Source organism: Furipterus horrens, unplaced genomic scaffold (assembly GCF_987537825.1).
Source record: "Furipterus horrens unplaced genomic scaffold, mFurHor1.1.pri manual_scaffold_5, whole genome shotgun sequence".
Taxonomy (NCBI): Eukaryota; Metazoa; Chordata; class Mammalia; order Chiroptera; family Furipteridae; genus Furipterus; species Furipterus horrens.
Genome location: NW_028327175.1, coordinates 6119026 through 6143460, shown reverse-complemented (window position 1 = coordinate 6143460; position 24435 = coordinate 6119026). Strand labels below are relative to the sequence as shown.

General features: G+C 43.1%; 1 protein-coding gene across 1 annotated transcript in view; it reads left to right on the top strand.

Annotated features, from left to right (window-relative positions):
- Positions 1 to 24173, top strand: part of NNT (nicotinamide nucleotide transhydrogenase) — a 70935-nt gene extending 46762 nt beyond the window's left edge. The window contains exons 17-21 of the mRNA XM_090276132.1: positions 1447 to 1606; positions 3667 to 3748; positions 20274 to 20392; positions 21619 to 21734; positions 23231 to 24173. Coding sequence (XP_090132258.1) covers positions 1447 to 1606; positions 3667 to 3748; positions 20274 to 20392; positions 21619 to 21734; positions 23231 to 23380 — 627 coding nt within the window. The 3' untranslated portion in view covers positions 23381 to 24173. The remainder of the gene's footprint in view (positions 1 to 1446; positions 1607 to 3666; positions 3749 to 20273; positions 20393 to 21618; positions 21735 to 23230) is intronic.
- The last annotated feature ends 262 nt before the right edge of the window (positions 24174 to 24435 follow it).

Genomic DNA, 24435 nt, shown 5'->3' with positions numbered 1-24435 from the left:
CCCTCAATAGTGTGGACAAATCTCCCCTAAGGGGGTAGCGTGCAGGGCTGCCCTTGGCCGGGGGAAGTCATGTTATTTTCTCTGTGTTACTTACCACTGCAAATCTCCAGGTGCTTTTTTGCTTTTTTAATAATATGTTTTTAAAAGAAAGTAATATATATTTCTATAGCTTATGAATGGTATAAACCAGGAGTGGGATATGTTTATCACAACCCTGAAGATAGTTTAATAATTTTTTGGAATTTTTTTTGAAGTGATAAATTCACTTGTGATTATGTAGAATGACTGCTCTGGTCAATGTACAGGGATTTGAATTCGTAAAATGCATTTGATCTCTCAAAACATCTAGCTTCTTGTCTTTTTTAAAAATTGGTTTTTAGAGAGAGGGGAAGGAAGGGAGGGAGGGGAAGAGAGAGGGAGGAAGAGAGAGATTTGTTGTTTCGTTTTGTTGTTCTGCTTACTCATGCATTTATTGCTTGTTTTTTGTATGTGTCCTTATCAGGGATCGAACCCACAGCCGTGGTGTGTCGGATGATGTTCTAATCAACTGGCCCAGCCAGGGCTGTTTCTTCATTTTTCTTTTCGTTTACCACCTCACCTCGAGGGGTCTACGAATGAACTGTTTTCAAACCCCAGTCAGTTCCTGTCCCTTCCGGCCGTGCTGTTTGTGTGGGAGAGACCTTGTTAGGTGCTTATAAAAGAGCAACAGGAGGTGCCTTTCTATTGTTTTTCCCACGATAATCTTTCCGGTTACATGGGTGGGTTATACTTTACTTAAACAGCGTGTAAACTTAGTCATCTATCTTTTTGGAAATGAAATATTTTAGGAGTCAAATAATGCATCTAGTCACTTCTGTTAGAGCTTCATGGAGCTGATTTGGCAAATAAGAGAGTATCAGTTCCTACATTTTTTTTCTTGATGGCAGAGCACCATGGAGTTCTAAGTGAAATGAATGCCCCCACCCTGCTCCCCTTTTCCTCCCAGTTGCCTCTGGACAGCTTGCAGCTGGTAGCAGAACCCACCTGAGAGATCTCTAGGGTCACCTTGTAGGATTTCATGTTCCTGTGTTTTCCTTTTACTCTTGTGAAATCCATGGGGCTATGGAAGTGCTACTTGCTTGGTTAGCGTGCATATGACCGTAGCCAGGCCCGAGTTTTTCATTAATTTCTTAATGTTACCGGTTGCTTTTCGTTAAATGTGTTAAATTTTTTTACTCTTACTGGAAATATATTCATGCATAGTTGATTTTATAGAAAAATGTATGTGGTTTCCCAGATGTCTTCTTTTCATTTAACTTTTGGAAATAATTTTCAGAAGCTAGATCAAATTATGTGGTTAAAATGATCCAATACACCTCTTGAAATAATTCCGAATATCATAGACACAGATCATTTTCTGAAAGTCATATGGATTAAGTGCTCACAGCTGATCATTCTGCATTTCAGGCGATGAACCGCTCCCTGGCGAATGTGATTCTCGGCGGTTACGGCACCACGTCAACAGCTGGTGGAAAACCCATGGAAATCACTGGCACACATACAGAAATCAACCTTGACAATGCAGTTGACATGATTCGAGAAGCAAATAACATTATTATTACTCCAGGTGAAAAAAAAAAAAGAAAAAGCAAACAACCTATAATAGCTGTTGCAATTGATTACATTATCACAATTAGATATAATAGGAAAAAAACATCTAACTAGGACTTGTTTGTTTTTGAAAACATAATGGGAACTTAGAAGTAATCCCATCATTACAAAATGAAAAATATTGAGAATTCTCAGCTTAGGTTAATATTTTGGAGATCACATAGAGATTCTACAAATTGATGAAGTGTACCGTGTCTTTCAGTGATTCTGTACAAATATTTACATCATCTTCGACTCTGGGTTATTTATTTATTGATCATTTTTGGACCTACTGTCAGGATTAAGTAAGATATAGTACGTAAAAGCTTCTAGCTCACTCTTTAGACTGGCTCAGAAGGTGTTAATCTGTTTCATTTTAAAAGATTTAAAAATCATTGCGAGTCCTGTGGTTTCCAACAAGATGAGGTCACCTGGCCCAGTAGGAAGAGCTCTGTCTGGGAGTCACAGCCCCTCACTTTGGTTTAATTTTGCCTCTAACAGTTGACAGGACATTGGCTAAGTCATCCTGTCTCTTCAGGCCTCAGTTTCCTTCTCTGTTGAGGGTTGGTTCAGTTCCCCTCACGGCACTGACAGAATGCTGTGCTATGACAGGCAATACATTGGTTTCAGATGAAGATTTTAACTCTTATCATGTTATATCATGGTTTTCTGTAAAGAAAATCTGTTGAGTTGACATGACATGCGGGTAGTTTGACTGGCTATAGACTAAGCTATCAATAAATATTAGCGTAATCGAACGCTCAGGTGTAAGCCTCCTCACCTGGGGTCAGTGTCACCTTCTGGAGACAGTGGCAATGCAGTTTGGGGTTTTGAGGGTCTCAGAGTCAGGGCTGCTGCTGCCAGAGATGTGTGGGAGCAGACACGTTATTTTGCTGTAATGTGTGGGACAGTCCCACATAAAGAATTGTCCCCGCCTGGGTGGCACGGGTGTTCCCTGTTGAGAAACACGGTGCTGGAGTGTTAAGGCAGGAGGATGCGAAGGTCACAGTCTTGTTCCTGTGGGCATTTTGCATCGAGTAGCGTGTCAGATCGATACTGCGGGGTGGGCTACGGAAAGGGCTAGATCAGACAGCGGGCACAATTTTTCTATCATGAGGAACAAGAAAGGTTGTCGGGAGGTGAGGGTTTGTTTGGGGCTGCAGAGGGTGGATGGCATCGGGGGCAAGGGAAGGCAGAGGAGTAGCGTGAGAAGAGACTGGGGACTGGGGAACACGGGGGTAGGAAGGCGGCACAGAGATGTGAGTTCACAGGCCAGGGACAGAACGCAGTGGTGAAGGGAGAAGGAAGAGGACCGAGGCTTTTGGTCACTCCTGTACCAACAGCAGAAGTGTGGAGGGCTTCTTTTCTTTGTTTATTTGTGTTTTTTTTGGCAGAGGAGATTTTTAAGTTCCTTTTTGAAGACACAATTAAGCTTGAGGTGGAGATGGGACAGCAGGCGTGCTGTACCGGAGCCCGAAGGACAGGCTGAGCCTGGGACAGACTGGGAGTCATCAGGTGGTGTTGGAGCCCTGGGTGGGCCGAGGTTTCCCAAGGAGAGCGTGAGGAAGCGTCCCCGCCGTGGGGCGCTGCACGGTGTAAGGCGGAGAGCAGGAGCTTCGTGCAGGGAAACAGGGAGAGTAGAAGGAGGACGTTAGGCGGGGAACGCGGGCCCGCAGTGTGGCCAAAGCCAAGCATGCCGAGGGTCTGGAAACGTTTCTGTGAGAGAGACAGGCAGCCAGACAGAGACAGAGACAGACAGACAGACAGAGGGAACACAAGGGTGTGGGAGGGGGTGCCCAGCAGTGTCAGACCTGCACAAAATTGCGGAGGGGCCGTTAGATTTTGAAGTTGAAATTTAGGCCAGTATTTTTAAAAGCCCCCATTATAAGTTTGCTTTTATTTCTAGTCCTATTATTGGACTGTTATTTTGGCATAAAAATATGTTTTGATGGAGAGAGAAATCTAAAAATTTCAAACCAAGAAAAAAGAATTCAAACTAAACACGGGATTCTTGTGTGTTGGTCATGTTCCTCGCAGGCTACGGCCTCTGTGCGGCCAAGGCTCAGTACCCCATCGCCGACCTGGTCAAGATGCTCTCGGAGCAGGGCAAGAAAGTCAGGTAGGTATGGGGGCTCCCTGGGGGCCCGCAGTGGGTGCGCGCGGGGAAGGGACAGAGCTGACTGTTCTCGGGTGACCATCTCTCTTCTCTGTAAACGTAAATGCGCTTTCTGTTAACTAAGAAAGGAATATTGTGCTTCATGAATGAAATTTAAAAAGTATATAAATAGGAAGACAAAAATAGCAATCCTGGTCCCACAAACCAGAGATAACGGCTGTTAGCCCTTCGGCCACCTTCCTGCCACGTAAGCATCTGTCTTCTGAGACGGGAACGTTGGTTACGTAACTGTAACTGTACTTTTTACGGCACCCGTGCCCCCATTTCGGGTGCTCTGCACGGTCAGAGAAAGCCCTCCAGTGACGAATGCAGAAACGGCCCGAGGACACCAGCCTGCCTTCTGACAGTTGGGAACGGTGAGAGCAGACGCCGGTCCGCTTGCTCAGGAGATGGGCTCATGTCCTGTCCCCGAGGCCGGAGCCGGGCAGCTCTAGGTCTGCACCGACATGGTCCCACCGCACGGGCTGTGACAGTGGCCCTGGTCCAGGGCCGCACCCTCCCGGTTCACAGGCCCCTAACCTCCTCTGGCTCTCGGGCACCAATGGGTTTAGACTGAGGAACTGGGTTAAAAAATAAAGAGAAGTTAAAAGGAAATTTCAATTACAGTTGACACTCAATATTCTATCAGTTTCTGGTGTAGAGCATAGTGGTTAGACAGCGTAGTTTTGGATACATAATCTTAGGTAAAGAAACTAATTTGCAAGAAACTCTTTTCTAGCCTCAGCCTTACTACCTAATTTTAGCGGTCTTTGTCTGATAGTGTCGACCCTAAATATAGGCTTATTTTAGAAAGGGAGGTCTTGTGCTAACAAATCATGTAATACCTGTCCTGGCATTTAGCAGGGGAAAACCGAAGCCCTGTTCCTCTGTGGTTTGATTGGGGGAAGGGGGTCAAGCAAAGCCTTTGAACCACGTCAAGGTGTGGCTGTGCTTTCTGTGGCTGACCCAGGAGGAAATCATGTCAAACGGGACGTCTTGGAGGAGGGAGGTCCGGGGGAACCCTGCGCACTGGCCGACATTACCTCTCATTCAGCTCTCACGTTCTCAGGGCGCAGAGACGGCTGAGACTTTTCTTTTTGTAAAACCGTCCACTTTTGAAACACGAATTAGAGCAACAGCTGTGGCGGCCACTGGCCATCAGGGCAGCGGACCCTGCTCTTGGGAGGATAGAAGGATGGCGAAGGGGCGCGCTCTGCGTTTCTAGATCCTCCCCCAGGGCCTTGGGGAGGGAGCGGGGCTGAGGGCTGTAGCAGTAGGGTCCGTGGGAGCTGACCCTCGCAGCTCTTGGCGGCTGTTCTGGGCACCTTCGGACCCCTGCCCTGGGCTGCGTAGGAGGCGGCGCAGGTGCCGCGCGGACTGCTCCCTGGGAGGAAGGGAAAACTCTGTGTTCTGTGGGGCAGGCAGCTGGCTCACTAGCCGGGCCGTTGCCTAGAGAGACAGGATACCTGTATGACCGAGTGAAGTTAGTTTGTTCACCAGGATGTAACTTATGTTGACAGAGCTCTTAATGGATGGTAATAAAGATTCTTTGTAGATGCCAATCTTATGCTTTTCCCTGGGGGCAGATGATAAGAAAGTAAGCCAAACAGCGTCTCCCAACTAGAACTACTGAGGACGTTTCTGGGACTGCACGCGGAGTTTCAGCTGCAATGTCGTGGCTTTTAATGGTGGTGAGAGAGACTCAGGGCGAAATCACAGGGTTACCCCAATGTTTACCAGCAGTTGCACTTCCTTTTTCTCTCTCTTTCTTGTTTCTTTTTCTTCCTTGCTTGCTTGCTTCCTTCCGTCTTCCTTCCTTCCTTCCTTCCCTCCTTCCCATTCTTTCTTTCTTCCCATTCTTTCTTCTCTCACTCCTTCCCTCAGTCTCTAGCTTCTGGCGATCTAAAGTCTGGCTTTTTTAAATTTGAAGAGCTAAAATACCACTTTGTGGTAGGACCTGCTTTCCCGGGCTGTACAGGGTTCCCACATTGAGTATAACCTTAGATGAACTGGAGATAGAAGATGAGAAAAGTCACTGACTTTGTCTCCTAATCTTCCCGTAGGAAGTCGCACCTCAGCAGCTCGGCCCTGCGTTCGTGTAACCTCTGAGACTCTGCCCCCCTTTGCGTCCCAGCTGCCGCTTCAAGCGTTTGCAGGCCGACCAGGGGGAAGGATGTGTTAGAGAATCTTTAATGATTTTCCGAAAAAGGAATTGTCTCTCTGTATTCAATCCACATGTGAAAAGCCGAGTGCGTTAGTGCTGCCTTCTATCACCACATAAACGCTGAGGGGATGAGTAGCGAACGTAGTAACAGAGGAAGACGGCGCGGGAGAGCGGGCAGGGAGCGACGAGCTTGGCACTGCTCTCGCCTTACCCAGCGATCAGCCCTCGTTTGCTGGGCGTCTTGGAAGGGCCGCGCCGTATTCAGCGGGTGCAGAGCCGGGGGGCAGCACGCGGCTGCTGGGCCCCCTGACGGGAGGCGGGATGTGAAAGGAGAGGAAGAAGAGGATGGAAAACATGATCCAAAAAGAAAAGGGACAGGACCTGTGAAATTTTAGCTTCTGACCTCATTCAAGTTTGCATTTTGTCCGTGAGGACACATAAACTGCTCTTGTAGGACGGCCTCTGTCACACTGCCTGGGAAAAGTAATTATTCTCATCATTTAAAAAGATTTATTTATTTGTAGAGAGAGGGGAAGGCAGGGAGAAGGAGAGGGAGAGAAACGTCACTGTGTGGCTGCCTCTCGCTCCCCCCAACTGGGGGCCTAGCCCACAACCCAGGCCTGTGCCCTGACTGGGAATCGAACCAGTGACCCCGTCGTTCGCAGGCTGGCATTCAATCCATAGAGCCACACCAGCCAGGGCGAAAAAGTAATTATTGGACTTAAGATTTATGGGTGGTACTTAATTGTGTCAGTATGTTATAGTTTTTTTTAAAGATAGTCGGTTTAATTTTCCACACGGGCTTTGTAACCAGTTATGTAAATCTCACGTGTGACTTAAACAGAAGAGAACCGCTCCTGCTGACATGATGACAGTGGGTTACCATGGTTTTCCTTTCTTCTGTGTGAAGGTTTTCTTTTTCTAATTTAAAGGGAATCATAGGAACTTTGTTGATTTTGCTTCATGTGTGTCATCATCTTTTCACAGGAGAAATGCATATTTTCTTTCCAAATATGTTATGTGTATACCCAGACACTTGCATCTTTTTAAAGAGACAGGCGTCTGTTTCAACAGGAGGTGGCTGCGGCGGTTACCTCGCGTTTTAATGAAAGAAATCTGTATTTACAGTTGGCGGTAATTTAGCCCTTTCATCACTCCGGGGTGCTCCCGCCGGGTTCATTGAGCACAGCTGCGGGGCGCGGGTTTTAGGAGCTCTCTGAGCCTCAGGACCCCCGCGTGCCCAGCGTCCAGATGTGGTGACGTATTCGCACACGTCCCCCATGGAAACGTGCCAGTGCGGACACACGACTGTCATCAGTGAGTTATGCCCAAGTGGTGCCAAGAAAAATTGCATCTGTCACGCAGACTGTCTGCCTTCACGGCCCGTGACTGATGCAGAGACACCTCTGTTTTCCTTTCCTTGGGCCACAGCCATAACACGGTCACGGGGAGCTGGGAGCGTGTAATGAAGCACAGGTACCGCTGCGTCCCAGGTGCCCGGAGCGCCTCTGTCGCGTACCTAACACGTGCGTGACTTCTGAAAGCGTTTTAATGCAAAACCTTATAAAAGCATAGACGTTTTTTGTCTTTATTTCCCAATCCTTGCGTTGATATGATAGGCTTTTCATTATAAAGCAGAACTAGTGTTCCTAGTGAATAATTGTTAGGAAGAGGTGTAATTTAAAAAAAAATTTTTTATTTTTACAATTAATCACTGCTTGATTTTCTTTTTATAAGGCATTATTAGCTTGGATTATCACAGAAGTCTTTGGAATTTATCAAACCACCTTTCAGCTTCTTTGACTAACTGATGTTGTATATTGCTTTCATGTTGATCGTCAACATATCTTTCTATTAATAATTTATTGATAGAAACTTATTACTAGGCACTGAGACTTCAAGAAGAATGCATTAGCCCAGTTCCTACTCCTAAAAGTTTATAGTTACAAGGAAAACAAATCTATAAGCAAATGAAGCAGTCAATGAATTCTATTTACTGGGGCAGTTCGCTAGGAGAAGTAGCGTAGAAGTAGGGAAGAAATGCAGAGGATTGGGGCAAGGAACTGCCTAGGGGACGTTGCAACCTGTTTACGCTACTTATAACATGAATTTTCTTGCAGGTTTTTAAAAATACGTGTTAATTTTTTTCATGCTTTGTCTAAACACATCTAGCTGCCAATGGTGCTTACAGTTTAATAGTGTTCTACAGTCTTGTCTGACATGGCTACAGGCTGACATATATGTAATCTTTACTAAGAAAGCCATTCTTTGGAGAGACTGGAAGATTTTGTTGCTCTAACTTGATTTTCCCATATTTCATGGATTAAGTGTAATTGAAATAAACAGTGTTCATCCTTCTTAGATTTGTTATGTTTTGGGGGTGCTGGAAGAGATAAGGCATGCAAATTTATAAAGCAGGAAAAAGTACGTGTTTCCAAAGAGATAGAAATTAGGCCTGGTACAAGGTTCCCTAGAGTATTTCAGTAAAGAAGTAGACATTATTTAGCATTTCTTGCCAGCTTTGCAATACTTCCTTTTCAGACATGACTGTTTATGACCACTAATGACCATTCACTGAGCAAGTAATTCCGTACTACTTTGTGCCAGGCACCGTTCTGGGTCTCTGGAATGTATCAGTGAATGCACAGATCAGAATGTCTGACCCTGTGGAGTTCCCATTCAGTGGGAGGTTAGTTAATAGGCTTTCAGCTACTCTGAATTGTGAGTCACACCTATAACCCCCTTGTGTTTCCCGTTCAGATGTGAACTGAAATGAAGAAGGATCACTTTCAGAGTTACAACTGACTCTATTGGGTGACATGTGAGCCAGTGCTTCTGGTTTTCTTTGACTTCTTGAAAAACCTGGTGACAGGAGAGGGGTATGATGGGAGTTATTTGTATAATTGGTTAAGTGAGTGACGCTTTTGGTGGAATAGAGTCTTCTTCACATCTAGGTTCAACCTACGTATAGAACTGTCGGTAACCTCTCAGATCAGAGGTGACTGTTGTGCTCCTAGAAAGTGACCGTCTTCCTTCCGGATTTGGACTGTCCCCCAGACTTCCTTTGGCTTTATTGCTGTCCACAGCATGCTGGTGTGGAGGGAAGAACAGAAGACTGTTAAAAGCCTATGACTTACGGGCTTCGTAAAGTCTCTGCCAGCCATACATTCTAGACTCAATCCTTGGCAACCCTGCCCCTCGGGGTGATTTTTGGTTCTTAGTTCTGGTACTAGTCCTAATAAACTCTCTGAGCTGATTTTATTCAATAATGTTCATGCAAACGTGGCAGAGTATACAGAAATAAAAGCCCTCATCTCACGTCCTGCTCCAACCCATCAGTATCTTGTTTAGAGTTTTCATTTTATGGTGCTCACTGGCCACTGCGTTCTAAGAGCCATTTAACACCATCATTCAGACAGAAGGATGAAATTCTGTAGAGTTTCCATGAAATCTCTCCCACACGTCAGAATGTAATATTCTAGGACAGGAGTGGCAAAGTAGAAGTTTAGCTTTTTCTCTGATACCCTTCCTCATAGTCTTGCTGGTTATTCTGAAATAAAAACTGCTTCAGTAGTCCTTCTGTTTATCTTCTGGGTTTGGTAGCCGGAGTGGGTTGAGTGATAGAAAAGCCTTATTGGGCCCCAACTTTAGTAATCTCCTCCAAGTGGGCCAGGTCATGTTGTGACATGCTTCGTGTTTGCACTAAATGGCCCGACTGCATGCTCTTCAGATGATGTCTCGTTCGTTAGATGGCCTAAAGCCACAGGCCAGGTGTCCACATGGAAAATGTGACTGTTGCCCTTTGTCAAACATTTCCTCACCCCCCCGTCATAGAACAGGTTCTACTGTTCTCCACGAGAAAAAAAACATGCCCCTGAGACATTTTTATAAGCTCTTGAACATCCATCATTTTCTTCCTGGAGAAGACAGGTCATGGATGAACATCAGGGTTCAGAGCAGAGTAGCAGCTTAGCCCTCATTTGCCTTCAGAAAAAGAAAGGAAGGTACATAATGTTCTCTCCTTCTGGCTGTTGGACAGTCCTAGGAAATGAAATGAACATTTTATTTTTCAGTTGGAGTTGTATGAGTAAGTTTGTCTGGACCACAGCTTGTAGGAAGGACTTTCACAATTTTAGAAAGCTGAGCGTCTGTCCTTTTGCCTAAGAATTTTTGCCAGAAAATTGATTCCATAGCCCCAGTCGTTAATCAGTTTTGGTGGGCATGGTCCGCTTTGTGAGGAAGACTTATTTCTACTTCGCTACCATCTTCTTCTTCAGATGGACAGGCTAGCCCTACCCAGTTGGCCCCAGCCTTTTCACCAGCAAAAGTAGTTCATGTCACATTTACCGGCTTCGTGTTTTATATGGTTTTATTCTACACTGCATCTACTAAACTTTTTTTCTTCCCAAAATAGCTTTTACTTGCACTTTTAATAAGTGACATGTAACTGTCAGTCAGAAATTCAAATCAGAACCCACTAAACCAAAGAAACCTGCCTTTTCAGATGCCATCTTACTTTTCACAGGTGAAATGCACAATTAAATGGAAAAATATTGACTGTAGTAGCAAATCTTTTTATTACCTCCACAGACCCTTCTCAGAACGAAGCATTGCCACGTGCAAACATAGAATCAAAGGTCCTTAATGTGTAGCCCATTCCAGGGACTGTATGTTGCATCCAAGGGAAACTTCCAGCCTGTTTTGTGACTGGACAGGGTGCACACATATTTGCTACAATTCTAAATAAAGGATTCCTGCCTTAGGAAGCAGTTGGGTTGGAGAATCTTTAAGGTCTATTTTAACGCTTAAGGGTTTATTGACTTATAAATATTTATGGTTCAAAAGGGAAGAATAAGTAGACTTCTAATGAAGGAACCCTCTTTTTATTTTTTCCTTTGTTATGTCTTTTTTCTAGTTAATTTGCGTTACTCCTAGGAGCTGATGCTAAATACGAGATGATGATATTGGGTAGGCAGAATTCCAGCATCCTATCAATGTACATTGTCCTGTAGTTTGATTTTTAAAATATAAAACACAGTAACAGAAAGGAACTTAATGCTTTGAATATCTTGAGTGTAAAAATAGATCTTGCACAGTGATTCCCAAAACATTTAAATAGATGTAAAAAAACCTGGAGATCCTTTTCACTGTTTATAATAGCAAGAGGCTGCAAAATGGAAAAAACACTAAATACTTTAGAACAGGGCACAGTTGTTCCTGTACTGGGGTACTTGGCTCTCCTTCATGGTTTATTACTGAACTAAATCTGGGTATTTCCATAATGCAGGAAGGAATGTAGTTCACTCGAACAGTTGTGGTAGGTCCCATGTGGCTGTTTTATGCTATTGAATATTCCCACATGTCCAAGAACAACTGATACAATGCACCATGGTCAGGACATATTGTCTCCAAGGCCCATGATCATAGAAGTTCACCTCGTTGTGTCCCATTTAGAACATGTGGTGTCTGAAATCTAATGTGAGGTAGTAAAAATATTTAAGAATGAGATTTATATCATATAATCTAAAAGGCTTAAAATTATGGTTTTTAAAAAAATTGCTTCTTTACCAAATTTTACCCAGTGCATATGATATTCATGGATAGCTCTTGTGTACACTTTTATTTGTTTTTATTCTTTCTTGATTAATGTGAAAGGCTCTGAAGATCAGGTTTCATTTGAGTAGATTATTCCACTTTTCTTTCGTTTTTTCTTTCTCTTTCTCCCTTCTTTCCTTCCTTTCTTCCTTCTTGCCTTCCTTCTTTCTTTCCTTCCTTCCTTCCTTCCTTCCTTCCTTCCTTCCTTCCTTCCTTCCTTCCTTCCTTCCTTCCTTTCTTTTTGACCTGTGCCTGGGTCTATGTTTATTGATGACTGAAGCCTTAGCTTTTATTATATAATGTTATATATGAGAGAGGAAAATAGCAAAAAATGTTAAAAATTTTCTCCCTTCAAGATAATTGAGGAGATTACCCTGACTTGATGACATTTGTCAGTTGAGGAAATAATACTTTTGGCCTAATGGTATCTGTGGAAGGGTTAAATAAGGCCTTTTGAAAGTTGACTCTATCAAAGTAAATCTGTATTTGAATGTTAGTTATGACCAAGTTTTCAAAGAGTTCAGTGGTTACAGTTGTTTGTCTCAGCCTATATTGACTATATAACTTCTCTAGTCTGTTGATGTAGCTGTAAGTACAAGTATTTTCTGGCTTTGGTTGGATTATATTGACATTTACTAGGACTTCAAGGTAAAAATTAGAAAACCAACTTAGAAAATGTTGATATCAAACCAACATTTGTTTTAATGTAAGAATGTGTTTCTTTTTATGTAAATGATCACTAAAATGTGAATTTATGTGAAAAATACAGATGAACATTTAAATTACCAAAATGTATTTGACATAGTATCATAATTGTAGATCACGTTATTGAAGGCTTGTGCGGGCCAAACGCTGGGTGATCTAAAGTGCTTTGTATGAAGAGGTCTTGACGTAAACCGTCTCACTGAAATCTCATGGTGGGCCTCTGGAGAGGTTTTATTGTCAATCCCACTGTACACATGAGGATACGGGGCACACAGATGTAAATGGTCCACATTTTTTTTTTTTATCCTCACCCGGGGACATATGTCATGATTTTAGAGAGAGGGGAAGGGAGGAAGAGTGGGAGGACACATGGAACATAATCTGTTGCTTCTCGTACGTGCTCTGACGGGCTAAACCCACAACCCAGGCGTGTGCCCTGACCGGGAATCGAACCGCGCGATCTTTTGGTTCGATGCCCAGCCAAATGAGCCACACCGGTCTGGGCAGCTTGTAGGAGCCAAGTGTTTTGAACTCAGGCAGTGGGACTCTAGAGCGTTTAGTTGCTACTCTGTACCACTTCCCTAAATTCTTTCTCTAAAAGGAGACATAGAAAGTTTACGAGTCAGCACATGTATTGGGCACACCGTGTTGTTTAAAAAGGTCTCCTCCTTTAGTTGAACACTTGGCCAAGAGTGCCAGGTACCATGGGAACTGGTAAATAAGCCACGGTTCTGTACTCAGGGCGCTCTCATCATGATGACACGGGACAGGGAAGGAGGAGGCGCACCAAGGAAGCATGTGGCAGCGCGGAAGATCTTCTGTGATCTCCTTTCGTGGTTCCTTCCCTTCTGTGGAATCTTGTTGTGGTCAGGGACGGCCGACTCTGTTTTGTTTTGTACACAATAAGAATTATTTTTTTGTAGTTCAAAGGGAAGAACTGAAAGGCTAGTAGGCTTTGCATTTTGGAATTCTGGATATCCTTCATGTGATGATGGGACATTGATGAGCTTTGGCTGGTGGTTCCTGGAAATTGGCGGTCGTAGCCAACCAATGTCTGATATAATTAACTTTAATACATACTTTGGAGATTAGCCAGTTACATGGGCCAGAATTGTTATAAACTCCCATTGCCTCATCAACATGCACATACATATTTCTATAAATGTAGCGTGTTCTGTTGTTTCTCTCAAAACATTGGCATTCTCTTGTAATAGCCTCGCGTGTGTTTTTTCTCCAGTCTTAGCATCCTAAAGTTTAGTATAATAAATTATAATGCAAACAGATATAAAGTGATCTGTCCTTTGGGATTTTCAGCATAACATGTGGGTTAGCTTTGTGATTATTTACCCTTTGCAACTAGCTCAAAGGAAACATCAGCTTTATGAAGTCTGCAGATAATCAAAGATTACAATGATAACTAATACATTTAGAGGTTTTTGATCCCTAATTTGGTCCAAGGCACTTATGTGAAAACATAAAGATGATATAGCCAGATGAATTAATTTAAAGATAAGCAAAGGCAGTATTAAAAATAAATTAATTAATTAAAAAAAATTGGAATCAAAGAGGAGTACAAAATTGAAATTCAGACGTCAATCACGAAGTCTATATTGGCTTATTCAGCTAAAATAGAGGCCCTAGTTCATGGTAATTTAGGACTGGAAAGGGAGTTTGTGGTAGGCTGAATAATGGCCCCCAAATATGTTCACCTCCTAATCCTTAAAGTCTGTGTATGTGTTGCCTTACATGGCAAAAGGGACTTTGTAGATTAAGGTGAGGATTTTGAGATAGGGTAATTATCCTGGATCAGTCAGGTGGGTCCCTACAGTCATTAGAGTCCTTATAAGAAAGAGGAAGGAGGGTCAGAGTCATAGAAGGAAATGTGACAATGGAAATAGAGGTCACAGTGATGCAGCTCCAAACCAAGGTACGGATTTCTAGAAGAAACACAGCCCTGCTAACACCTTGGTTTCAGTGCAGGGAAACTGATTTTGGACTTCTGACCTCCAGAACCGTAAGAGCATCCATCTGTGTTGTTTTAAGCTACTAAATTTGTGCTAATTTGTTTCAGCAGTAATAGGAAGCGAATTCAGACCTCACGTGTCATGTACAATGACTTAGTCTTTCGTAAGTCTTGCCAATCAGGTTTTGGAAAGGAAGGACCTGGGGAAGGCAGAAAGTACTGATTTATGATCAGAAGGGTTGGGAGAGTAAGAAAGTTTTTGGTGTCCAAGACTGCTATTAACATCTCAAAGAGCTCAGATGAGTAATTCATGGAATTGCCATTATAAGGTTGAGGTAGAGCAATGTCTTCTGTTGTTCTGGAAGCCTCTCTCTTTAGGAGTCCAGACCATTGGTTTTGATCCCTTTCCTCCTCCCATACCTGCAACTGTCTTTCGTACATCAGTTGCCAACCAGCCCTCCTTCTCACGTGCGGGTGAAATACTCCCGCAAACTCCGCTCTGTACGGAATGGGGGTTCAGTACAGCAGCTCAGATTAATGAGCCTCTCTCCCCATGACCCACAGAAAAGAAGCCTGTAATGTTCCCTCACTGGGGCATTTGTTTCAAATTAACAGAAAGTATTAAAAAAAAAATTTAATTCCAATTCTTTCTCTTGCCTTTGAAGATCCTTTTATTTTTTTCTGTTCTACAGAAATGAGGACTGTTTGCTAAACCTCTGTTTTGTTTGGTCTGCTTGAAAATAAGGTTTTGCCTTCTTTCTAGCTGGCTGATTTTCTTCCCACTTGGAGGGCGCTGTTCTCTGAATCGTTGGGAGTTTTGTGCTTCTTGAACCGCTGATGTTTTCCAGCAGCAGCTCCCTGAACTAAAGTCTGGTTATTTAGTTACGTCACTGGGCCTAGTCAGTCATGGAGGGAAGGGCACCTGCGTGTGAATGTGGGAAAACAACCTTGTACTCAGCTGGCATGTGGACTTGAAATTGACACAGTTGAAATACAAACCGGTGTTAACCTTGAATGAAAATCAGCTGACTAATAATATGTTACAGCCTCTCTAAAGTGAAATGACCTTTCCAAACTCCAATTTTTGCTTTTAAGATGTTCTTTTTGAAATGATTTTGTTCCATCATTATTAAAAAAAGACACGTCAGGCCCCTCAAATTTAATTATAGGATCGCTGCCTTTGTTGGAGTACGTGCTCGGCCTTTGGTTCTCCCGCATAATATTTAGAAGAATGTTGAGTTAGTGCCCTTATAAATCAAACAGTGCATTAAAATAAGAAATTAAAGCTTGAGTTTAAGTTCTTCTTGGCTGAAATTTGGTTTGTTAATCTTGGTAATTTATTTTGTTAGGTATTTAGAAGGAACTGTTAGCTGGGGAGAAAGAAATATGGAAGGTGTCAAGTTAATCAAATGCCTGTTGAACAAAAAGGATACTGTTTCTAACAACCACTCATTCTTATTGATCAGTTTCAATGAAATAGCTCTCAGAGAAAGCATAAGTTCCCATTTTCCCCAGTGGTTTAGTTTATTGCTATCCTTATTCTGATGTTCACATTACTTATTTTTACACACTTCAGTGTTATGTATGCCTCTAAACCCCCACGTCCAAGTCACTCTCTCGTGTGCATTTATCTTGCTTTATGCTCTGCCCTCCTCACTTTAAGCAAGGGTCACCCAGATTCAGTCTTTCCGCTTTTTTAAAACTTGAATTACAGCAGTCCCTCTCTATATCGCGGTTCACTTATCGTGGCCTCACTGGATCGCAGGATTTTTTAAAATATTATATCTTATTATTTATTGCGGATTTTTCACTCTGTTGCGGGATTTTGTGGTCCTGTATATGTATGTTGTTAAAGTTACGTAGGTTTTAGAGTGTGGAACAAATGTAAGGTTCCTACTTCGCGGGGGGTCTGGAACGTAATACCCGCAATAAGTGAGGGAATGCGGTATTACACATAAGCGAACTTACCTTCTCTGAGCCTGATAATGTATTTTTCTCACCGCTGCTGTTATTGCCCATGAACCTAAGGGATTATTCAGCCACCTCATCATAGAAGACAAGGTTCAGAGTCCTGAGCTGAAGGGTAAGATGCTTGTTCACAAAGCCAAGCACCTTTGAAACTTCCCTTCCTCGTGTCTTTTCCCAAGGTCATGGCAATGAGCAGGCTGAAGAGTATGTTTCGGTTATTTTAATACAGTGCATTTTCTTTCCAAGTCTGTTTTTTATATTCATGCTTAAAATGCTGTTATTCTTAAAATATTAAAATGATATTTATGTTCAGATTTGAAGTTTAGTAATAGCTCCCTATTACTTCGGTGCATGGAGGAGTTTTTTCCCCCTCAAACGTTCTCTCGGATTGCCCCTGTAAAACTATTAACATTGTGAAGTAGGTATCTCAACTGGAGCGTCTGAGTACCATTTTGGAAATGTTTTCTCCGAGACAGTGTGAGAACGGCTGCATTGGTCCTGAATGTAGCTTGTGTTTCTGCAGGCAGAGTGTGAACACCAAATGTCAGTACTTTGCCTCAATTCTCTAGTTTTCAGGAGCGATCGAGAACTCTGGTGCGGAACAGAGGCTAACAGGTGGATTTCGGCAATATGGTTTGTAGAGACCATTGAAACATTTTTTACTCAGGTGTTGAACTGTTACGTTCTCAGAAATGATAGGAGAAAGAATGGTTGAAGAGCCTAAGCCCCAGTGAGGTGGCGGGGCTGGGTGAGCACGGACTGGCGTGAACTGAGGACTGCCTCCCATGTTATTCTCAGCAAAGTAAGACTGCAGGCAGCCCACTGAGGGAGGAGGTGACGGATTCCTTTCAAGTGAATCTTAGATTATTAATAGTTTATTTTATCCAGTTCATTTCTGCCACCCCCCTCTAGTAATTTTTTCAAATTCTGCTCCCCCAGCATTTGAGAGGTTCTAGTAAAGGTTTTGCATGGTGGTAGTGCTTTGCAAACAGGAGACAGTTTCCTTTTCCTGCGAATATTTAATTTTTTGTAGCTTGAAGTGATGTTGAACGTTTCTTGGCTCTCAGTTTTTCTCGAAGCACACAATAAATTGGATCTTGGCACTCCTTATTTCACCCATTTGAGCAGAGATAAATAGGTATTTCTCTGACCTCTTCTACAGAGTTTTTATAGTCCTCGGCATGATGCAGGCTTATAGTAGCAGCTGGTTCTGCTACTCTGTGGGAAAACTGAGCCAGAGAGTCGTTCAGTGACACGCCCAACATCACCCAGCTGGTTAACCTGAACTGTTAACTAATCAAAGTCATCTCTTAAATGGCTTGACTCTACTGACTATGTTGTATAGTAGTTAAAAGTTCAGACTCTTGAGGAAGAAGGACCTGAGCTTGAATCCCAGCTTAACTATTGACTAAAAAAGTTGTGCAGATTGCGTGGTCCATCCTAACAAGTCAGTGTGAGCCATGAGGTCAAAATATATGCCAGTCCCTCTTATTTACATTCTTTTTGTTCTCTTTAATGTTGCCTTTATTTTAAAAAATATTTTATTGTTTATACTTGTATACATTCTTGCTCACTTCTTTTTTTAAATATAGGAATGCAGCTCTAAAGCCCAGTTTATTTAAGTACTAGATCTGAGTCAGCTGCCCTAAATTCTAATTCTTGGTGGAGATTGTTAGGGATCTGTCCTGAAATGATCTATGAGAAATCATTTGTAAATTATATCACAACATAAAACCATAAAGTGTTAATTTATTTTAAATGTAGTTAATTTAAACTGTACATTCTCATAGAAAAATATTAAAAAGAGGAGAAATAAAATGATGACCTATTGTACATCCACCTAGAGATAACGTTTGTTTTCTTTTAGCCCGAGTGTCTGTTTTTCTTTTTTAAACATAAACTGGTTGTTGAGGAACATTCAGTGATCCCAGAAGGAAGATTATATAAATGGGAATTTGGTAAAAAAGAATACCTGCCACTTGATGTCTTTCTTTTTTCCTGATCACAGGCCTTCCAATAATTCAGCCTGTTCATGATCGGTTTTAAAGATGTAGAAAACCGTTTATCAGTTATCTGCGTGGTATCGATGGCCATTTTAGAGCTCCTTTCAGGTCTGCCTGTTGAGGGGTCAGGTCCTACGCTTTCATCTGCTCCTCGCAGGACCTGTGTTAGGAGTGGGGAGGGAGGCCTGGCCTGGCAGCGGTTCCCGTGCAAGGAACAGGGCCTCTTCAGCGGCGAGACGCTTCCTAAGGGGCGGCAGCGCGAGCCGCCTGCAGACGCCCACGCAGACTGGGATTCAGCGGCCGGAGATCTGGGGATGTGACTTTCCTGCTGGGCCATGTGCGTCTAGAGCAGCGGTTCTCACCCTTCCTAACGCCGCGACCCTTTAATACAGTTCCTCCTGTTGTGGTGACCCCGCAACCATAAACTTATTTTTGTTGCTAGTTCATAACTGTAATTTTGCTACTGTTATGAATCGTCATGTAAATATCTGATAGGCAGGATGTATTTTCATTGTTACAAATTGAACATAACTAAAGCATAGTGATTGATCACCAAAACAATATGTAATTATATACGTGTTTTCCAACAGTCTTAGGCGACCCCTGTGAAAGGGTCGTTCGACCCCCGATGGGGTTGCGGTTGAGAACCGCTGGTCTAGAGCACACCCAGCATATCGCGTTCACTCTGGTGGACCGAGTTCTGAGCTGGGCATTGCGGCGGAGGTAGGAGCACGCAGCCAGGACATCCTGTCAGTCATGGAACAGTTGAGAGAACTGAGGCTGTTTTGCTTAGCAGGCATCCTGGGGGAGCCGAAAGGAATTCACACGTGAAAGCAGGAGGAGATTCATGCTTCCACCATGGGGTTCTCCCTGGCTCACCGTACGGTGTGTGTGTTCATGCATGTGTGCATGTGCATTATAGGGCATTGGCAGGGTGTCCAGTTATGCAGCTGACCGTAGGAAGGAGTACGTTTCTGGTCACTGAAGGTATTTAAGGTGAAACTTGGTGGCCCCCAGACAAGAGACTCGCAAATGCATTTCTTCCTGGTGGATTCATTCATTCACTCCCTCAGTCACTCGCTTGCTTTCTATTGAGCCCTTCCTATGTGGCAGGCACTTTGCCCAGTGCCGAGGAGACAGTGATCTATGCGGTGGTGAAGAGGCTGGATTTAATGACTTTAAAGACCCTGTTGTGGCTGAGCTGACAGAAACTGCCTCAGAAATTGCTTGGTGCTTCAGTTTCTTTTGCCTCGGTGACGTGTGGCGCTCCGACTTGTGTATTTCTCTGTCTTTTAAATACTCCAATGTGTTACTGTCATATTTCTTCTGTGACATGGAGTAATGCTTCATATCACCCTCTGAAAGACAGGCCATTAATTATGTACATGACAATGCTTTATAAAAAAGATTTTATTTATTTAGAGAGAGGGGAAGGGAGGGAGAGAAATATTGATGTGTGAGAGAAACATCAATTATTTGCCTCTCACACGCCCCCAGCTGGGGACCTGGCCTGCAACCCAGGCCTGTGCGCTGACCGGGAATTGAACCAGTGATCTTTTGGTTCGCAGGCCAGTGCTCAGTCCACTGAGCCACACCAGCCAGGGCTAGTCCCCCACTTCTGAACAGAGAGGTTAAAGTTGAATGTAGAGTCAGTTTTTGATGGAATAATGTTGACTTTTCCATGGCAAATGTTTAATTCTTTGCTGACTTACATACTTTTTAAAGATTCAAGATATATCAGAAAGTATAACAAAAGAACACTGCTTATTAAATGTAAGGTGATATTCTATATTAATGTCGTTGGAAGTTCTTGTACTTAAAACATATGTGGAAGAATCAGGTTCTAAAGTTACACTTATTTTTCTGAGGGGAGTTCTAGTTTGTGTACACTGAGCTATTGAGTCTCCAACTTCAACATCTGTAAATTACCCACATATCTGAGCTCATTCTATTCCTGCATGTAGAGATGAGATAGTACCAGCAGAGGCAGAGGTGCCAAGAACAGACTGTGCAGATCGGGAGGTGATATTGGGGTCTCTGTGCACTTTGGCCCATCAAGTAAGGCCAGCTGTTCATTTGTTTCATGTCTAGGTTTGGAATTCACCCAGTCGCAGGCCGGATGCCTGGGCAGCTTAATGTGCTGCTGGCTGAGGCCGGGGTGCCATATGATATTGTGTTGGAAATGGACGAGATCAACCATGATTTCCCAGGTAAGTGATGGGGCCGACGGGGACATTTACATATTCTTAGTGTGAAGAAAGCAAAACTCATCTCAGGACAAGGATTGCGAGATCACGGAAGACCTTCTTGTCCGAGGACGAGGAACCTGCTCCCAGGAGGGATGCAGTTGAAAGCAAATGAAATGGTACTGACTGAGGCTCACCAGATCTGTCAGCAGAGTGGCTGGTTTGCTCCTGTGAGGAGAGCGGAAGGGCGCTGCCCATCCTGGGAGCGAATGCAGCAGCGGAGGGTGTGGTGCAGGGACTCGGAACCCATCTGGCTTTGAAATCCGGGCCCTGACTCTCTCTCATGACCTTGAACTAGGTACTCAGCCTGAGGTTCCTCATTTATAAAATTGCTGTTGATAATTCAGTGTCTGATTTTTGCAGCGTTGACTGGTTTCCAGTTGTATCCATTCATGATCAGTAAGGCGGTTTTCTGTTTTCTTAGAACTACTAGGACTTGACTAGATAAGGTGCTGAACTTTATGGCCGTCACAGGGTATTGAACGCTAATGGCATTTGGCCCAAGATCATGCTTGTTAAAATTAAACCCGTTCCCACTGGCAAGCATCCGCTGTAAGCTTAAAAAAATACTGTTTATTAGAGAAAATAATGAAATCGCATGCATGTCTAGATTCACATGGCATTTTGGCAGAGTTCTAGGTAGTTTATATTTTAGTACTTAAAGAGGGAGTTTAGGCCATTTTAATTTTATGCCTCCTTTCAAATTTCCCTGTTGCTAAGTTGTGTGTGCATAATTTCAGCTCCAGGAGTTATGGGCACAGCTTTAATATAGTACAGACCCTTAGACCATTTTCTTTTAGACAGCAAATTGCATTTAAGTGGTCATTTTAGCAGGTGAAAACGGGGTGCAAATATTATAAAATAATGGAACTGGCAAGAACATTTTGGGATAGTGAAAGAACTGTATAAAGTCACACTTGGGGGAGCAGAAACACGATGGTACATGTACCAGCCAGGATGCTCAGGTTTGGGTCACGGCAGGGCCTATTGCTCTTCAGCTGTGTGAAGTTGGCTAAGTAACTGAAACTCTCCGATAAAGTTCTCTACAGTGCCTGGCACACGCGTGGGTCCTACAAATATTAGCTTTTGTGGTTATTGTTATAAAGTCGGATCACTCTAATTTGCCTGAAAAGAAGCGAAAGCGACTCCCTTGAGTTCTATATTTTCTCTTTTTTTCTTTTATTATGTAGACACTGATTTGGTCCTTGTCATTGGAGCTAATGACACTGTCAATTCAGCGGCTCAAGAAGACCCCAACTCTATTATTGCAGGCATGCCAGTTCTTGAGGTCTGGAAATCAAAGCAGGTAAAGTTCCAGACTTATGCTTCACCCTAGTAATCAACACCGTCTTAAAATGCACATGCGCACAGCTTTCCTTGTCACGCGATGAGAAGTGACGAAGGTTTAGGAGGCCCAGGGGTTAGAGTACGGTTAGGGGCCGGTTCTCTCCGTGCCGCTTCTGTCCGCCCCGTGGGCACCAGAGAGTCTGAACGAGGGCCCCGGTCCGGAGTAGAACTCAATGGGATCGTGTGGACGGGTGGACGGAACCTGTGACCCCAGCTGAAACAAGAGCTTTGGGACTGAGTCTGGCTGGATTCCAGCGTGAGTCCCAGGAAGCAGATGGCTTCTCTCTGGGACAGTGAGTCAGCGTCATTGCCTTTGTATATGAAGATGAGCACATGTTTCCACTTCATGTTATTGAAAGGGAATTTCTGTGTCGTTACGGGGTGTCTCGAAGGAAGGTGATGTGGAAATCCAAACAACAACGTGACGCGAGGAAGCCAGCTCTGCACATGCACGTGACCTCTGCGGGAGTGGGTGGCTAGGTGGCCAGGAGCTCAGAGGCTTGTCCGTGCTCCTTGGCCCCAGCAGTGGGCACGTCTCTGTGCCGCTCCTGAGGCACAGCTGCGTTTAAGAACTATAATTAAAGAATGTACATTTCCCCTTCAATTTTGTTTCTCTTTATGGTACGTACGTAAACTTAAAGCTTAGTATTTGTGGTGTGTGAGTAGATACGTCATGCACTGGTTCATGTGAACGTGAAAAATTATTGGTCATTATTAATATTTGAGAGTTTGCAGAGTACATTGTGCTAATGCTGTTTGAAGTATGAACTTATTTGTACTGCTTTCATTTTTGGATAGCTGACATGTCCTAGAGGGCCATAGGAAGGCTTTTAATTTCTTAAGAACTGCCTTGACATTGAAGAGGACAGCGCCATCCGTAATCTGTGTAATTGCAAACGTCTATCGCACATCGGTATTAGAGATGGACTGACCCCTTCCACTTTGCTCTGTGCGAGCATGTTATTAGTTATTAGGACTCACCTTTGACAAGCTAGATTGCTCTTTGGCTTTTTGTGATAGAACTTTCTGATATATTTCACTTTAAAGTGATACAATAGGAATAATACCATTTTTCCTGCTCAACTTCATTTATTTTAAAATTTGTAGTAGAAGCTTATGCACTGTTTAGCCCATTCATAGAAAGAGGCATATTTTTCTGCCTAGTAAATGCCATAGATAGTCTTTCTGGATAAAAGCACTAGGAAGAGAATCATTTATAATCTCCTTCAGTGATAAAGTATTGCTAACATGACTTTTTCTCTCACGGGTTTAAAAATATGGGCAGGCGCATTTTAAAAATTAAAGTTAATACAAAGTCAGTACGCATTAAAAATGCTCTTTATGTATTTCAAAAGTCCCTGTGCTGAAGCATTAGTCGCTGCACCTGCCTGTCCAGCGTTAGGGCAGGGCAGCGGTCTGGTAAATGCACTTCCTGCCTTCTTCTTCGGTTCCCAGGTCATTGTCATGAAGAGGTCCTTGGGTGTTGGCTACGCTGCCGTGGACAATCCCATCTTCTACAAACCCAACACAGCCATGCTTCTAGGTGACGCCAAGAAGACATGCGACGCCCTGCAGGCGAAAGTTCGAGAATCGTACCAGAAGTAAATTTCAGAGACCACGCTGTTGTCTAACAAAGCCGCCTCTTCTGCGCTGGGGACAGGCAACACCAGTATCGATGCAAACAGCTGGCAGAGGAGGAATGTCCTGGAGAAGGCAAAGCAGACACAGGCAGACTTTTCAAGAGCAGCAGTCCCTCAATTTTAAAAAAGGATCGAAGATTCTAAATGTATTTCTGTGCATATTTTTTGGGTGTTATGAATAAAAAGTATTTTATAAAAGGAGAAAGATCAGCCTCGTTTTTGATGTAATCCATTTGGATTTTTAAAAACTCCTGTCAGTAGCCAGTAATGTTTTAAGAAATTAGGTCTAGGATTTGAAGACAACCCCACACGGATCTGAGAAGCCGAATGCAGCGTGGGCATTACGGGCACCTGAGCCTATGGCGGTTCTGCAAATGTGACTAATTTGAAACTTTCATTAAAGGTCCTCTGACCTTGAACCGTGATCTGAATCAACCGTATCAAACGGGTTTTGATTTTCCAAGCTGTACTTTTAATTGTAGATTTCAGGGGTGTATTTTCTCACTTCTATTTTAATACATTAAAGGGCGAGCAACCTTTCTGGGATGCTGGAGGCAGTTAAATCACTCACTTTGTATGTTTCACTAGAACACCAATGGAACCTAATGCGAAATCAGTATTATTTGTATTTTTTAAAACCCCCTTTATAACCAGAGATCTCTTTAATTTCAATCAATTTATAATGTGTAGTACTGTACTAAGTGCACTTGAATGGAATCCAACTATTCGCCTAATAAAATGAGTTCATTATGTTTGCACAGTGATGTAGCAATTGTTTCTGGCGACAAAATGGTAACATTGAATAGCTCTGCTTGTTATTAACATCTGGGGAAGACTTGCTACTATAAAATAGATGAAATTAACCTGTATCACATTTGGAAGAAATGGTGGTGCTTTTTTTTTTTTTATTTTTTTTAGCTACCTTTTTGTTCAAGCACCAGTAAAGATCATGTCTTTTTTTTTTTTTTTTTGCAGTAACAGTGTAGATTTTTTTTGTGACTTTGCTACATTGCCAAAACC